The sequence below is a fragment of the Chrysemys picta genome, chromosome 14, assembly GCF_011386835.1.
Source record: "Chrysemys picta bellii isolate R12L10 chromosome 14, ASM1138683v2, whole genome shotgun sequence".
Classification (NCBI taxonomy): Eukaryota; Metazoa; Chordata; order Testudines; family Emydidae; genus Chrysemys; species Chrysemys picta.
This window is the reverse complement of record NC_088804.1, coordinates 3,496,421-3,514,348: the sequence shown is the minus strand read 5'-3', so window position 1 is coordinate 3,514,348 and position 17,928 is coordinate 3,496,421. Positions and strand designations below refer to the sequence as shown.

At 51.2% G+C, this 17,928-nt stretch overlaps 1 protein-coding gene across 2 annotated transcripts in view; it reads right to left on the bottom strand.

Annotated features, from left to right (window-relative positions):
- VAC14 (VAC14 component of PIKFYVE complex) overlaps positions 1–17,928 on the bottom strand; it is a 192,849-nt gene that overhangs the window by 134,369 nt on the left and 40,552 nt on the right. For both annotated transcript variants that reach the window (XM_065567507.1, XM_065567508.1), the window contains exons 11-12: positions 8,665–8,809; positions 6,622–6,687 (exon numbers count right to left, since the gene is read on the bottom strand). In XM_065567507.1, coding sequence (XP_065423579.1) covers positions 6,622–6,687; positions 8,665–8,809 — 211 coding nt within the window. The remainder of the gene's footprint in view (positions 1–6,621; positions 6,688–8,664; positions 8,810–17,928) is intronic.

Here is a 17,928-nt window from a genome sequence, read left to right as displayed (position 1 = left end):
TTTGAATTTGGCCATCGAGTCCCAGTGTTGTAACTGTACCATCCCAGCAGCGCCTGCTGACTGGCGATACGTAACTGTGGACTGGCTGTAGAATAAACTTTTCTTCCGAAAAGATCAAGTTTTTTAGCATCCTTGTTTATAGGGGTTGCGCTAGGATTGCCCTGTTTGTCCCGTTCATTGGCAACCGAGACCGCCAGTGACCCAGGGGGAGGGTGGGAATACATAGACTTGAACCCTTGGGCTGGAACATAGTCCTTTTTCTCTACCTTCTGATGTTGGGGGCAGAGAGGATGGCGCTTGCCACTGCGCTTTGACGAGTTTCAGCACCCCGTCATGCCCTGGTAGAGCCACCTTTGATGGGACCACTACAGCCAAGATATCGGACAGGATGTCGGATGGCTCCTGGAGCTCCTCAATCTCCAGACCCAGGTTGGAGGCCACCCTCTCGAGGAGCTCCTGGCAGACACGGAAATCATCAGGCAGCAGAAGGTTAGTTGGTCCAGCCACCGCCAGGTTCGGGAAAGAGGATGAGGAGGCAACCACAGGCAGTGTGGCTGATTCTTCCTCGACTACACAGACGCTGCTGGAATCTTGGTGCCAGGATCTGGTTCTGAGTCCGTTCCCGGTGCCGCAGCCAAGGCTTGGCCCTTGGGAGTTTCCAAGGGTGCCTGGAGAGAATACGAGCCCAGCATGGGAGGGCACCCCCAAGAAGTCCAATACACCCGTTGATGTGTCCATTGAGTGGGTGGCTAGGGACCTGATGTCGGGCCTGCCGCAGGCTCCAGCCCATAAGAGCAGTGCCGGCGATGCCTCGGGGGTGGGGAGGGCTCACTCTCAGACCCCAAGGAGGACTCCTCCCTAGGAGACCAGGGTGGAGCTGAAGCAGTCGCATGCTGATAGCTGTGGCTGGCTGGGGAGCGGCACCGCGGGGTCAGTGACTGGTGCCTCGGTGCCCGCAATGTACTTCACAGTGCTGGGAGGGCAGAGGCTGAGCAACGACATGGTGATGGGGAGCGCTGGGCTGAGGAGCCATTTGCTTTTTGTGGTATTCCTCAGCTTGACATTGAAACTCATCTGTTTCACTACTTACAGCGTTTCACTGTCAGGTTTTCATGCCCTAGCATAATGCTGCAATGTTTGCACCGTAATGCTGCAAGGACATGGGTATGTTTAAAAATGTATTTCCAGTGGAAGTTAAAGTAGTCTTATGGAAATACACCCAATAGTCTTGAGTTCCATAAAAGCTGGGTTTTACTACACAAGATTTTAGATCATTTAGAGACAACACTGGATCAAATTTGATCCATGTTAAAAAATCCCTCGGCCTGAACAGGAGCAGAAATGCAAGGAAAAACACTGTGTTTGTGCTGAACTAGTGACACCTACAATGACAAAACTGTGCAGGGTTTTAGATCAGTGATTTCCACAGCTGGCTACTGCATCTGCTGCTCTGGAGTTCCAGAAAGGGAATCACCTGCTCCAAATTCATTCCAAGTTGTTCTTCTGTGTTACAGCGCCACTAACTCTGGGCTGCACCGTCTCTGAATATCGCCTGGCTGGCTCTGCTCTACTGACCGTTTTCAGCAGGATTCTGAGAGCTGGGTCAGGGTGGGGAGAGGGAACGAAGGGATGAGAACAAAGCAAGCTAAGGGGTATCCTCAGGTACTAGGCGCTGTCCTGGGGGGAACACCTGGTCTGGCACATCCGGTTCGTAAGTCAGACTTGTGGGGGGTGAACAACATATAACATGATCAACTCCAGTGTCTCATCAAGTGCCTTTCTTCCCTTCCTCTAGGACAGCTCACCTGGGACATGCAGGGAGTGATTTAGGAGCTGCTCAGGAGGACTGGGCTGCAGCAGCAAGGCATTACATACTGTACGGACCCCTTGCTATACTATAGGTAGTGTTTCAGGCTGGCATCGAGACACACTGGCATGAACGTGCGGATCCTCAGAAGCCAGACGTCCCTTCTGCTCCAGCCCAGCGCAGGACGATCACTCCAAACCAGCTGGAGGGTGTGCCAGCAGGACAATTTCTAACCACCTGGAGGATCAGTGGCTAGCACTGCTGCTTCCTCTTTGAGGGGACAAGTACCCCCGGGGAGGGAACACTGCACTCCAATGTCCCCCAGGGAAGTGTGGGGCAATAGGCAGAATGCTCAAGCTTCTAGCCAGTACAAGGCTGGACCGTGCATTTGACGTGGCACCACACGGCCTGTGCAGCCTTATAAACAAAAGGTGCCAGATTCCTGCCCCCATGGCCTTAGAACACACTGGAGAGGTGAGTGAATGCTGCGATGCGAGCGCACTTAGAAACCCCCACGAATACCCTGGTAAGGCTCGGTGCGTCTGCTCCAGATTCACCCAGACCCTACAGACAAGTCAGAGCTCACAAATGGCTGCTGTGAAATTGTCTAGAGCAGGGAGTAAACCTAAAGCAGCGGTTCTCAAACTGTGGGTCACGATCCCATTTTAATGGGGTCGCCAGGGCCGGCTTAGACTTGCTGGGCCCAGGGCCAAAGCCAAAGCCCAAGGGCTTCAGTCCTGGGCGGTGGGGCTAAGGTTACAGGTGCCCTGCCTGGGGCTGAAGCCCTTGGGCTTCGGCTTTGGCCCTACGGCCTGGGGCAGTGGGGCTTGGGCGGTCTCAGGCTTCGGTCCCCACACCTGGGGTCGTGCAGTAATTTTTGTTGTCAGAAGGGGGTTGTGGTGCAATGAAGTTTGAGAACCCCTGACCTAAAGATAAAGCTACCCTGAGCCTCTATAGCGCCACCTGTGGCAGTGTCAGAAACTGAATCCTAATCCCGTACCTCCAGTCCTCACTGCACAGTCACGTTAGCAATCTCCTCCCTCTTCCCACTCCTTCAGAAAAGCTATTTCGGGCATTCCCGTTTCCACTGCAGCAGGAAGCGGACAAAGCAGGTTAGAAGCCAGCTGAGCAGTGTTATTTAATGGACTGAATCTTCTACGGATTTCCTAAGTAGAAAACTATTTACATAAATAGGCTGGAGTAAATCAATCATCTTCAAATTACTTTTGAGCCGTTCCCAGTTATGTCACAGGGAGGAAATGCATCACCGGCGTCCTTTCTGCATTGCTTATTTTTAAATATTAAAAAGAAACAATTGTAACATGCCTCATTGCAATTTCCTGCCAAGCCAGAGTCGATCTGCAAGATATGGGCTTTCTAGAGCATTGCAAATGCCGATGGGATGCTTTGGAAATGCTTGCCTCCCAAGCAGCAGGGTATGAAATGCGGCCATGCAGTCGCTTGGATTTGCAAGTACAAATCATTCCCTTGATATTACTTATTTTCTTCATCCCTCAACAATCCCCTTAACCAAGGATTTATTCCAGGCTGGGCAACTTTGCCTTCCTAGTCATGCAGTCCAAAGCTGATATGTCATGATTTTTAGTCCTCTGAGAAAGTCTGGCCTGTGAGTCTGCCAAAGACCACTAGCAGGACTATGTGCATTAGGCATTTAACACCAGTTGCACTTCCAACCCTGATATTCTATGATTCTGGCTTCTAACACAGCTAACATTAGCATCAGAAGTTAGAAACGCTACTGGCCTCTGATGGTAACTGCCAGATCTGCTAACGTCGAATGCAGGAAGTGCTTGATGAAGTAGTGAGGGGGAAGAGGTGAATGTTAGGGGCTGTGAGAATGGACCAGGGAAGGGTGAGACAGAGAAAAGAAAAGGAAGAGGAAATGGAGACCAGACAAGAAAAAGCCAAGGTGCTCTCAGGAATGGGAGCATCTTGTTAGACAGGAAGCAAAGTGCCTCCAGAATGCCAAGCCAAGCACCAGGAAGTGACCATAGAATCTCAGGGTTGGAAGGGACCTCAGGAGGTCATCTAGTCCCACCCCCTGCTCAGAGCAGGACCAACCCCAACTAAATCAGCCCAGCCAGGGCTTTGTCAAGGCGGGCCTTAAAAACCTTTAAGGATGGAAGGTTTTGCTGGGCCCAAGACAGGGAGCAAAGACTGGAGCATGCATGTTCCTTTTAGAATACAGACTCCTACTTTGCTCATGGCAGAGACACTCTTGCTGAGAGGTGAGAGGCTAACCCTGTCTTTCCCCAGCAATCATCAGAGAGACCCAGCAAACGCCAGGCAGAAGAGACCTCACACACTCCCGTTACAAGGTGCAGAGTCATCAACTCTGCAGCAGGAGCAGCTCAAGAAGAATCGCTGGCAGACAAGAACAAAACATTCCTCTAAAGACGTCAAAAGTGCATCACTCACCCAGGTTAAAATCCAAGCCCTGCCCTGCCTTGAGGTAAATATTCCAAATTTACAGGCAAGAGGTCAGTGAAGTGAAGCGAAGCAAAGCAAAGCATCGTTCCCAATGTCCCAGGGGGTCAGCTTCAGAGTCAGAAATAGAACTGAGGAGTCCAACACCCAGGCCCCAGTTCTTACCACTGCAGGCAGTACTGCCAGCTGTTGTATTCCCTTGGCAGTAGCAGGTTACCCTGGTCTATTGGTTTAGTTGTCTGCGTTGCATGGCTGTAAACCTAGAGCAGGGGTCAGCAGCCTTTCAGAAGTGGTGTGCCCAAGTCTTCATTTATTCACTCTAATTTAAGGTTCCGCGTGCCAGTAATACGTTAACGATTTTAGAAGGTCTCTTTCTATAAGTCTATAACTAAACTATTGTTGTATGTAAAGTAAATAAGGTTTTTAAAATGTTTAAGAAGCTTCATTTAAAATTAAATTAAAATGCAGAGCCCCCCGGACCGGTGGCCAGGACCCGGGCAGTGTGAGTGCCACTGAAAATCAGCTCGTGTGCCGCCTTTGGCACGCGTGCCATAGATTGCCTACCCCTGACCTAGAGCCTCATCCATTAAGCAACAACATGGTAAGTTGAGACACCTGCCATTCACACGACAAGGCAGGGCAAGGCCCTCCTTAGCTCTGCTCCTGCCTCGTGTTGCTAGTCAAAGTCTCAGCACACCAGGCCAACACAACCCCAAGGCTGGCTGCTAAGCCCTTCTCACACTGCCGGCAGCACACCAGCCAGGCCTAATCGCCCCACTCTCATGATCCCCCTCAGGCACAAATAACAAGGTAGTGTCCGATTACTGGTTTCAGAGTAGCAGCCGTGTTAGTCTGTATCCGCAAAAAGAAGAACAGGAGTACTTGTGGCACCTTAGAGACTAACAAATTTATTAGAGCATAAGCTTTCATGGACTACAGCCCACTTCTTCGGATGCATATAGAATGGAACATATATTGAGGAGATATATATATATATACACACATACAGAGAGCATGAACAGGTGGGAGTTGTCTTACCAACTCTGAGAGGCCAATTAATTAAGAGAAAAAAAACTTTTGAAGTGATAATCAAGCTAGCCCAGTACAGTACAGACAGTTAAGAAGTGTGAGAATACTTACAAGGGGAGATAGATGCAATGTTTGTAATGGCTCAGCCATTCCCAATCCTTATTAATAATAATAATTGAATCTATCTCCCCTTGTAAGTATTCTCACACTTCTTAACTGTCTGTACTGTACTGGGCTAGCTTGATTATCACTTCAAAAGTTTTTTTTCTCTTAATTAATTGGCCTCTCAGAGTTGGTAAGACAACTCCCACCTGTTTATGCTCTCTGTATGTGTGTATATATATCTCCTCAATATATGTTCCATTCTATATGCATCCGAAGAAGTGGGCTGTAGTCCACGAAAGCTTATGCTCTAATAAATTTGTTAGTCTCTAAGGTGTCACAAGTACTCCTGTTCTTCTTTTTGTCTGATTGCTGAGTGAAAGGCCATTGAAAGCAGCTAAATGTAACACGGAGTCTGACTGATGAAATACTGGCTGCACCAGCTGAGCGCCAGGTACTGCACGTAGCCTACACCCGCACTGCCATGAAAGGCATGTTTAATCACAGCACAACACATCAGCCATCCAGCTACAACCCCCTGGTGGAGAGAAGGGACTGCAAGGCAGCCAGGCCAGGCCAGCCATGGGCAAGCGAGTATAGGGTTGATCTCGCCTAGCTACCTTGTGGTAAAAGCTGCAAGGGCCTGGTCTCTGCTAGGACGTTGCAGTGGGCTAGCTCCTGCACATGAGTTATCCTTCTTAACCCTTTACTGGGCAGTGCGGAAACCAAATAGAGTCAAGCAAGTAACCAACCGCAAACCAGGTGGAGGCCCCTTCACCAAGGTTGGCCTTGTGCTGGGTGACTTGGTTCCTCTCCCCCACACACAGGTCAGTGCGGGAGACAGCAGGGGCACTCAACATCCCCCCCGCCCCCTAATGGCCAGTCAGTAACAGATCAAGCTGGCCTTAACATGATCACCAGGCTTTAAGCTGAGCAGCCACTGAGGGGAGTAGAGAAATTCACACTCGAGTCACGGGGTTCGTCCCAGGCTTGACCGTGGGAGTCGGTGAAATTACAGCTAGAAATGGGTTGTCGGTAGACGCAGTGAGACACACTGCATTGGGTCACGTGCAGGGAACTCTCTGCAGCCACGAGGGCTGGACAATCCTGCAGAGCCAGAGAAGAGCTGGTACAGCGAACTGGCACACTGGGCCGGGCTAGCTCGAAGCTAAGGTGAGAGCATGCCAGCTGGCAAGCACAGCCCAGGGGGTTTGAATACGAGGTGTAACACTCACCTCGTCTGACTCATCCGACAACGTCCGTAGCAAAATGGGAAAGAGGCTGTCTGTATGCCGGAACATCTGAAACCAGAGAGACACGTGGCCTCAGTCACAGTCTGGAATATCCCTCCCACGCACCAGGAGCCGTCCTGATCAGTGCAGGCTAGTGCAGCTTTGCAGGCATTTTTCAGTTTTCCTTGGGAAGTTCCCCTCCCAGCTAGCTAGCAAGCGCTTCGAAGTGGGGATCGAAACAGACGCTCGGGTGAAAGTATCAGGAGCAAACTTATTAGGCCAACAAGTACAATCCCAGAAGGACACAGCTGCTTGTTTGCTGAGCTGATTCCATACCTACGTAATGAGAAGGCAAGTTCCTAGTGTGGGACACTGTCACTTTCCTCCCCTTCCCAAGAGAGGAAAGGCCAGAAGAGACTTACAAGTGAAGGGTTTCTTATTTAAACCACGGGTAGTTTGGGGGTGAATTTTTGGGCTTCTCTTCATGAGGAGCTGCAGCCACCATGGGATCGATTCAGATTCCACCTCCTGTCTGACTAGACACATGGTTAACGAGAACTGATGTGCAGCAGGCAGTGTGAATGATGGCAGCTGTTCCCACTAGAGAACTTATGACATGTCCTACCAGGATTGATCTATGGTAGGCAGCACCCCAGGGAAGGAAGAGGGGGAGTCTTCCCCTCTACCTTCTCTTGGGAGAGCTCGCAATCTAGAAAGGCCAAGCCCCTTCCCTTCTCCTCCAGAGGATTCTTGAAAACCCTTGCCAAGCCCAATGTGCTCCAATACCCACACATGGACCATACCCCAGATGTGCTGTAGCTGCCAGCCAAGCTGCTCAGGATAGGGACTGCATCTAAATTCGTTTATAGCCCCACCTCCCAAGCACTCGCTCTCCTTGCAACGAGTCCCCTGATAGAAGCTCAGCTGCAGCAAGTCAGGAGCGACTGATCACAAAGGGCTTCCCAGGCGCGTCTCCAAACCTGCTGCTCCACTCTCCCCCCTCCCCCCCAGCTTGTCTAACGGGAAGAACCCCTGTGCCAAGCACGATGCCTGTTAGGCTGGCCTGCCCGCAGAGTCCTACACAGCGTCCAGTGGGAACCAACGACCTGCAAAGGCAGTCAGAAGTTTCAGCTCTGATGGAAGAGCCCCAGAAACCACACGTGGCTTTAAGGGAGGAGCCAGCCCAGGTCTACCCCAGAGACGCTGGGCAAAGCAGAATTTTCAGAGGCCTCTCACTAGCAGTGCAATCCTGCCAACGGATCTACAGAAGTAGATATGGGAGGTCTGTGGCAGCCTTCTCCTCCCAGGGAAGGTGGTGGCAAGGGACACGAGTCTGAAGAGCTGGGAGGATGTGACAACTGGCAGCAGAACAAGTAACTTCTGAGTGAACTCAAAGCTCAGTGTTTGGTTCAGAAACAGGGCAGAAGCTCGGCTGGGTTTTTATGCCTCACCCAGGAGCAGCGGTTTGCCTACCCGTGCTCCTAAGGTCCCTAATGTCAGAACGGCTCATTTTGGCGAAAGCCGGGGTATTGCTCATGTTTGTACGGACCATTTTCTGCAGCTAGAGCCGCCTTCAACGCATTGCAGCCCAGCTGGGCTAGTGGCACTTTCAGAAAGAGCGCAGGAAGGCCCTCAGCTGATGGTAGGACTCAGGTTAACGGGTGTTGAGAACAAAGACGGTAGCTAGAGCCAAGTGTGCAGCACTCTGCCGGACTTACAACCCCACTAGCTCCAGCCCTGCGGCTGATCCCCACGTCTGCCAATGCACCTCAATGCTAAACTGAAGCACTCCCGTTCTTCTCGCTCTGCAGCCGTTCCTTGCTATTGCAGCCAAGGCTCCACCATACAACTCTGCCAGTGCACCTCCTCCCTACCTGCAGTGCCCCCTGCTGGTCACAGAACGTCGCTGAGGCACTGAGCCAGGAGACGCACTGGCTTTGCAACAGACAAGTGGTCAGCGATGACTAGGCTGAGACCAAGGAGTTCCAGCCCAGCTCCGCAAAGGGAGCAAGATATTGCACCAATGGTTTCACAAGCCAGACTTACCTTCCGCGGCGTCTTGATGTACAAGTGATAGAGCCATTTCAGGACTGCGATTCTGGTCATCATCCCGGTGGCTGAGTCGTGAAGGTGGCAGTCCAACACCTGCACTATCCCATCGAGGTTAAGGGTCACCGGGACCCGGTCAGTGCTGCACAGAAAACCAGGGGCACAAAGACGGTGGTTTGTATGTGCACGTGTCCCCGCGCTGCTCCAGCCCAGAAGGTTGGCCCCAGCACCCCCTCTTCCACACATCAACTGGCAGGTGACCCCGGCTGCCTACGCTTGCTGTCTTTCAGAGCTACACCTAAGAGCGAAGGAGCAATTTCACACAGTCCACAACTGACGGGAGCTGCTGAGTTAATGGATTGGCTAACCAGGCACCCAGTGCATGGGGGGTGGGGGTGGGGGGCGATGGAACAAGCAGAGCCTGTGTAAAACATGGATTGTACCACTCAAATCTGCTGGCCAGAGAACCTTTAGTATTGGGTTTATCATTCTGCTCCTCCCTAGGGCTGGTGTGTCAGGGTTTGCGCCTCCTCTCGTGACACGGGCATGAAGTGAAAGACTGAACAGTGTGCTACCGTAGGCCAGAGGAGCACAGACTTGCCCAGCCCCGCCGCAACAGGCTACCCCCCACTTGCTGTGATCCCGGGGATCGGGTGTGACTGACAGCCTGGCCCCCAGCTCCTCACGCATCACTAGAATAGCCTGGGTTGGCAGCACTGCAGCCTGATGGGTTCACCACTGGCTGGGAAGCTAAGAGACGTGGCCTCAAGTCTTAGGTCTGACTTATTGGAAGTAATAAACACGCAACCTGTATCTCCTGGGGGTTAGGAGGAAGCTTTTCCTCTATTGCAGTTTCTTGAACCTTCCTCTAAAGCATCTGACAGGACACTGCACTTGAGGGATCTGCCACAGCAGTTACTATGTTGAGAAACTAGAATATGCTACAACACAGCCAAAGGCCATCAAATCCGGGCTCCAAATAACAAAGTGTGCGTGCCAGATGCATTGAGCGTCCCAATGCCCATGCTGTTGGGCATTCCCACACGCTGACCCTGCCAGGGGGCTCAGAGCTGCCTCAAAGGGGCCACGTCAATGAGCCAGGGCACTTGGTCTCCATTAACCTTCCCGCCATGACTCCTAACAAGGGGCCCAGCTGGTATCACGCGTGGCAGTTGTTTCTGCGATGGGGACACCTACCCAACTAGAGCATGGACTGAGCGCCAGCTTTTCCCAAAGGCCCCTGGCAATTGGTCAGAGGGGCAATGGCTTTCAGGTACCATCAACCTGGGCTGAATTCACAACAACTCGAGTTTACCAAACTATTTCCACGATCACCATGGACAGACCAGAAATTCCTCAGTTTCCACCTCAGCATGACCAACTCTGCCCCAAAGGGGCTAACTGAACAGCAGGGAGATCACGAGTCCAAAGAACTTGCATTGCAATGTGGGTAGAAGACTCCCAAATAACAGCATTTGCCAGATAAACTTTGCCCTCCTTTGGATGTAATGACTCTCCAGTTTCCAACTAGGATCTGAAAGTCTAACTGGAGCCCTAGGAGTTCCCAGAATCTGTATTCTCCTCCCCGCAGCAGTCAAGCTTTCAAAGCATTCACTCCAAGAGTTCCACATGAGGAATCTCGCCCCTAGCCATTCCTGTCGGGGCTGGCTGGATCCCAGGGGTGGGGCCGAGTTGATGGCTGGGGCCCAATCTTACATTCAAGGCCAGATGGCTAAAACACATGCCCGAAACAGATGCCCAAGAGAAGATGCTCTGAAGATCCAGAAGGGGCGATGCGCTCTTGCCTTCCAGGACATACAGGGGATTTCTAAGAGACTGAATTATTCATGTGTGTGCTGAACTCACGGTGGCTCTCTCATTTGCTTGGAGTTTCTCTACAGCTTATTTTATGGGAATTCCTAAAGGGCAAATTTCTCCGCAGAAACTGCTGTTTCATAGGGTTTGATTTCCCCCTGGACAGGCAGTCTAAGGGTGAGACATCCTTGCCCTCTAGGAGGTAGATGAATTGTTTGAGCTACATCATGTCAGATGTTTGTTCAGGTTTCTGATCGAGGTTAGTGCGGATGTCAGAGGCAGCTGCCAAGGCCAGCTGATCTAGCATTTCAAGCCTTCACCGGGGAGAAGAGAGGCCGGCCCCAAGAGGCTTCGGATTAGGGTCTGAATGGGGCCGCAGCCCTTTTGGATAGCAGGCTACTGTATTTAAACAGGCAAATTAGGGTTGGAATCTAACAAATCCAAGTTCCAAAACTTTGGCTCCAGTACATGCCAGCACAGAGTTGGGTAATGGATCACGGTGAGGCAAAAGCTCTTCATGGGAAAGTTTTAGAAGTCTGTCTCTGTTACTCGGAGCCTATTAATGAGATCGGCCCCTTTGGCAAGGCCAGTACAAAGCACAGACCAGTCCTCAGCCCAGGAAAGACCAGTCGTTCCCAAAGGCAAAGCTCTTACGGAGGTCCAAAATCAGGTGCCAAATCACCAGTGAGTGCGGGCAGGAGCGTCCACGTGCAGCCTAGCAAGACGGAGCTTCTGCCGAGGGTCAGCCAGGCTCCCTAGTCGCCATCTATCACCCACGGTCATTGTGCTCGTCCTGCTGTCGGCATCCCCGGGGCAGAGCAGGGCTGCGCCGGCTTTGGGTGGATTTAGTAACACGCTGCTGCACCGTGCTCTGCAGCGTGCCCACGCACTTCTCTGCTCTTCCTTAATCCACAGCAAGCCTGACACATGGCATCGCTTTAATCGGACCCTCCACAGATGTGCCACGGGCTCTCAGCACTGAGATCCGGGCCAGGGCAGGCGCTTTTGTCTAGCTCATCATCCTCGCTTTAGATCCGCTGCTCTGCAGCCCTGAGAAGGTGCTGGCATGTTCGCTCTGGGGACTGTATTAAGGCAAGTACATTTTCTCTTGTGAATTCAGCGCTGCGAGATGTGCCAGGCCTGAGACTAGAGCGCTCTATTCATCCCCAGGAGTGGTGTGGGCAGCCTCAGGGCAAGCTTGCCCTCGCATGGCCCTGCCAGCAGGCCTCTGCCCTGACCTCGCAGGGCATCATGTCGCAGTGGGAAGTTCAGCTTCAAAGCCATTCACTCGTTCGCCTCCCTCCACAGCCAGCGGGGCTGCCTATTCATGCCAGTTGCAGTGCATACTTATCAACTTGTGAAAGGGAAAATGAATGGGTTCTCAAGCTGCCTAATGGCGACTGATGCACACAGCAGCCAGCGCTCCCTCCCTGGGGAAAGCGGGGAGGGGGGTTCCCATTTGTTTTGGCGTGAGAACATCCAAGCCACATTTAAATCAGATTTAAAAACACAAACCACTAAAGTTACTCTCCCTGGTCCCACTTGTACATTATAGTATCTTCTTCAGCCTGGTTTCTCTGTAACAATGTTTCCCAACCCTTTGTTTTCTTCAAGGGATTTCCAATTGGGCCCTTCCACTAAACATCTGTTCTTACCTTCAGCTATTGTTTTTCCTCCCCTACCCCATCTCCATTCCCTCCATGCTCGTCTGTCCCTTCTGTTTCCCCCTTTGGAGGAGGGGCTCAGGGCCCACACCGGGCCAGCGCTTCAAATGTAGGCCATCAATGTGTTTAAGGAGAAGATGGGAGCGAGTCTGCGGTCACCCTGCTCCAGGTGTGGCTGAGCTGAGCGCGCTAGGATTGTAATGATACGGATATTTATCCCCTGGGTGCCTGGCAAGGTGGTAGCAGCTTTCACTCTCTGCTGATCTGGGCTGACTTTGAGCCAGTGACTGGTTCTGTCTCTCTCCATTAGCCCGCCTGTCCCCCGGTGCTTCCCTGGCTATTTTAGTTTGTTGCAATTTCTAACGTCTGAGTTGCTGATCACACTCCCTGGTCTAACCTGAACACCATACTTTAGTATTACAGTCATAACTAACGGCACCAGGATTGGGCTGTGACATTACGCCCCATATTCTTCATAGTAATATTATTATGATAAGAGTATGGCATGATTCTGATGTCTTTTGTGCAAGATAAGGCATGTGAGATATTGAGAAGGTTCTGATTTACTGAAGATGATTATCCTACTTATAGGTATGTATCATTTTGGTATCTGAAGTTAGGAATATGGTCTGTGTATCTATTACAAATGTGTTTACAGCTGGGAACACCCACTAGGCAAAAGATTCTCAGTCTAGATGGCTGGCTAGGAAGGGCCATTAGGGAGAACAATAGGTCTTAGAAGAAGCTAATGGGGGGGTGGGAGGGGGTGCCTTCCTAGGGACCCTCTTTAAGGACACTACAAACAGCCTCTGAGTCACTGCTGCTATGACCCTAGAGGGACATGTGACCAAGTCACCTGGTATTGGACTCCATCTTGGAATACCAGTGTTTTTCCATTGACCGGCAGTGGGAGCCAAGCTTAAAGATAAAGAGTTCCCGGCATATGCAAAAGCTATTTAAGGCAGGGGAGTGACATCATCATGGTTCTTCACTGACTCCCTACCCACAGAGACTCCTGGAAACACCTGAGGAACAAGGTCTGAACTGGGGGAGAAGGGCTGGACCCAGGCGAGAGGGGTTTCTAGCCTGTGACAGGAATACCTGGGGGTTTTAAACTGCAAGCAAGGGCAGCTTAAGAATCCCTGCAACCAGCTCAAATCACCATTTAGGGTGAGAAGTTGCTACTCCTATCCAAGCTCTTTAGTCTATTAAGCTTAGATTGCCTGGGTGTCTATTTGCTATGTAATCCGCTCTGATCTGTTTGCTCTCCCTTATCACTTAAAATCTCTTTTGTAGATAATAAATTTGTTTTGCTTTATCACAAACCAGTTTGAGGAAGTTATAACTTGGGTAAAAAGCGGTTGTATATTTCTTCTCCATATTGAGGGAGGGGGAAATTTCGTGAACTTATGCTGTACAGTTCCCTGAGCAGCACAAGTCGGTATAATTTTGGGTTTACCCTCTAGAGGGGGGTGCATGCCTGAGTAGCCGGGAAGTCCCTTAGCTGAAGCCTTCCCATGCAGAACTGATCACAGCGTCTGTATGTTTCTGCAGCTGGGTGTGTCTCTACCTGTATGTGTGCTGGTGAAGGTACAGACTGGAGCATGGGAGAGGGCTTGGCAGGCTGGTCACAGCAGTACAGTGTAAAGGGAACCCAGGCGGGCTCAGTGGTACCCCAGCAGTTCCAGGTGGCACCCTGGGGGGAACTCGTCACAGGGGCCTCTCTGTTCTGGACACCATACCGACACAGTGAGACACCTTGCCCAAAGAGCTGACAGTCCACCTAGACGAGGCAAAGACGGGGAAGTGCAGAAGCACAGAGGCCAAGGATCACACAGGCAGGTACAGAACCCAGATCTCCAGCCATTCAGGCCAATCCCTATACCGCAACCATGCTGCAGGAGGTTGTACGCATGGACCCCTTGGTGTGGAGTGGGCATGCTCTCCATTCGAAAACCAGAACGCTGCTGTTCTTGGACCAGCCAGTGTGGCCCATTAACGTAGGTACAAAAGGCCTCGATGAGGGAGGAGAATTTTGGAGGAATACGTCTGCAGAAACCCAAAGCTTTTCCTTCTCCCATTTTATTTTATTTTTAAAGCCATAGCACCACAACCCTACTAAAGTCCTGCTAATGAGGGATTTCACACTAGGGAGTGGATGTGCTGCGAAGTGCTCTTCACTTCCCTGGCATACTCTAACTGTTCCATCACCACCTGAACAGGGCATGGGAATACTCTGTTTGCCATGACCTAGAGACCCAGCTAGCTAAACACTAGAATGAGGATCCTAGATATCATGACAGGTGCATTAGGAGAACCTAGTGGGCAGCCTGCAACTTCAGCACTCTCCTCTGCTCCATAAAGCCTGCTCCTCTAACCCCCTGGATAACTTCTCCTACAGCTTGTCCCCACCTCACACTCCACCAAAGCCCTTTCAAGGGTTTCCTTTGTCTTCTTCACCAGCTTCTACATTCATTCCCCGTGGCAACGCTCTTCTCTGCTCTCCTCCAGGCAGAGCAGCAAATAAAACATCTGGCCAGACTGGAGAAGGCGGCATTCCCAATCCCCCAAGACACATACTGCAGATGAGTTGTAAGAGACTGAGCATTTTGGGAGGGGGTCATTTATAGCCCACAACACCTAGATGATGCTGCCAGTCCAACCTAGTGGCACGTCCGTGCATTGTAGTCGTCTGCAGAGCTGGGACTGGGAGTGCTCTCTCCTGCAGGTCCGCAGAGGAAGGGTAAGGAGCTTGTGCTGCAGGGAGGGGTGGGAAGCAGCACCACACCACTGCTCCCAATAGCCCTCACTACTGTCAGATGAGCTGGGGTGTGCAATACACGTCCTCGCCAACAAAGGAACAGCCACCTGGCCAATTATGAAGTCTGGACTAAGCCAATTGGAATGGGCTAAAACCATGACTGATGGAGGCCCAGTGAGCTGGACAGGAGGCCAGGTCTCAAAGAATGGTCAAGTCTTGAATTCTGCTATCCTGTTTTACTCTATTTTATCGGTACTGATGTCAAGCCATTTTGAGAGGTGGGATAGACAACCAGGTCTTCTCTTAGCACCTAAGACTGACCGAAGGAATTCACAGAATTATGTTCCAGCAGCCAGATTTCAACCTCCCCTTCATGGTCTGGGCTCAGGTTATGATCTTTGGAATTAATTCTGTTTTTAAGTTATAGCAGATTCCACAGTGTCTGAAACGTGACTCTAGTTCTGTTTGATCAAGCCAGATTTCCACCAAGACTGAAGGTAGGGTCCCACTCTGGTAATGACTCTACGAAATCCCTCCCAAACGTCCTTCGACCTGCCTACAGACGATGTGGCTTAGTAGATTCTAAGGTTGTGGAAGACATGTTCTGTTTCCATTAGAGTACTCCTGGCAGATTTCTACATGCTTATGTAGCTGAACATAGCGATGGTCCTCCTGAGATTCTCCCAAGGCCCATGATCCTTTTTCAGTCAACTGTGAGACTGGTGATTGTTGTGGAAGAGTTTTTGAACATTCATAGTGTGCTTTAGGGTGGCATCACTTTCTGTCCAACAAGACAACACACCCGCCCATAGGTCAAACATGCAGACCTCCTTTTCTGTACGTTCTTGGATGGCATCTTCAGCAACTTGGACACAATATTGTGCAGTTTCTCAGACACCGAACTGGCGGTGGGAAGTAGGAACGCCTTCCCCCTGCCTGAATGCTTGTAGCCACTGAGGGCCATTTCTCGTGTTCTGCTCACCATCTTCCATTAATGCCAACACTGGTTTTTCAGTTGCTACTTTGGTTTTGCCTCTCCATTTGCAGCCTCTAGTAGGAGACCTGCAAGTTAGGTGTCTAGAGAAGTATAGCCAGAGCAAAGCGCTTGATTGCTCATTCTGTGCTATGCTAAGAGGGATATAAAAAAAGGCAGCTGAAACTTCCTGAACAAGTTGTTCTAAAGAGCAATTCTCTCTCTCGCTCATGTGGCCCTTCAGTAGATACACCCAATTTGGAGCTCATCAGCTGATCTGCCATCCTGATACCAACACCCACAAAGGGGGAGAAGGAACCTTTCTAACCTGCTCCCCCCACCCTTGCCCACTTCTAAAAAGTTATGGACTTTCAGCACCTGCAGCTGGGGGGCGTGGTGGAAGCCAAGGTCAGATGGTAAAGTACAGCACTGCCTGCAACACCGGTATTGAGTCAGGAGTCTGTTTTCTTCCTCTCACTTTGTTTTTCGGGAGGGGCGCCTATACCCAGCAGCAGGCAGTAAAAACTGGGCCTCATTACTTTCTGCTGAGCTTCACTTCCCTGTATAAAGCCAAGCGGCTACTGACTTCAGGAGTAGTAAAGCCTGCATAATTCAGCCCCCCCAACACACTCCCCACCAGAGCACACGTTGAAAGGCCCTTCCACTAAAGCCGAAAAGACACAAACCGAGTAGGGCTTAAGGAAACAGCTTTCACGGATTCAGTCCATCTCAAGCCATTTTGAAAGCAGCTTTTCTAAGAGCAGCCTCGCCACTATCTGCTCCTCACAGATGGCTTGAAGAGCCTCAGCCATTGCAGCCCATGGTGCTCCCAATAACCCCTGGCAGTGTTCGTGCTCGGGGTGCAGGCTGGATTAGCCGGCAGAGGGCAACGCTGACTCTCCCAACATTCTACTGCGACGGGCCTCCCCAGCTGGCACTCGGTGACAGACAGGAACACACACTGTGTATGCAGCTTGCTGGGTTTCCTTTGCTTAGCCTCTTCCCTTCTCTTCCATCACCTTTTCCCCTTCCTTTCTTGCCTTGAGCTGAGACCTTCATGTTTTTCACTCTCCCTTCTCTGTACACGTCACACAACCCCCAGCCCCCTCTCTCCTCATCCATTCTGTTTCTAACCCCACCTCCATAGGGCTCTAACAACATTAGACAAGCCCCCATCCACCCCTGAAAGGAGTTCACCTCAGCCCCTGTTTAGGGATGAGATTTTTTTTTTTTTTTTTTAAATCTTCCTTCCACGGAGGCCAAGGACAGTGACTACTGGGGCCAGGGGAAACCTGCCCCAAGAAGTGAGATGTAGTGAGGGCGTCTCTCGCTGGGTTCCTGGATTCCTTCCCCTTCCTATCAGATGGCAAGGATTGGAGGCGGATTTCAGCCCAGCACCCGTTCGAGTGTCACTGAGCCTCTGGCAGAGCGAGCGGGTGCACTGCCTCAAACGCGGATAGCTACAACACTGCCTTGTGCTCTGCTGAACTAACGTCACTGCTCACAAGCAGGGCTGGCAGGAGGAGTGAGCAGAGTCCAGCTCAGTGCTTCCTGGCAGATGGCAGCAGTCCTGTCTCGCAGTCCAAGCTAGGCACCAGGCAAGAGCCAGGCCGCCTGACAGCCTCCCCCAGGAATTAAGTACCATCAGAAACCCCCCACCTTGCACTCCAATGCAACCTGCCTTCTCGACAAACAAAGAGCAGCATGGACATCTGAAAACAAACAAAACCCTACCAAAACAAAACACGCCACTGCGCACACAAATCTCCCCGGGGAGAGGATGACAGCTAGGGCAAGCCCCATGTGACAGTCATGTCACTTAATGCATGACTGGATGGCGCTCAGATATGAGGAGGCTGAAGGCAGGATAAGAACCTAGGCAGCATTTTAAAAAGACATCCAGCTACACTATTCTAGAAGTCAGGAATGGGGGAGACCTGTTAGATCACCCCATCCATCTGCCTGAGTGATCTGCATCCCTTTGCAAGGCTCTTCAGAGTAGGGGGCTAAGGCTCCGGACCCATCAGCATCAATGCGTCACTTGACTG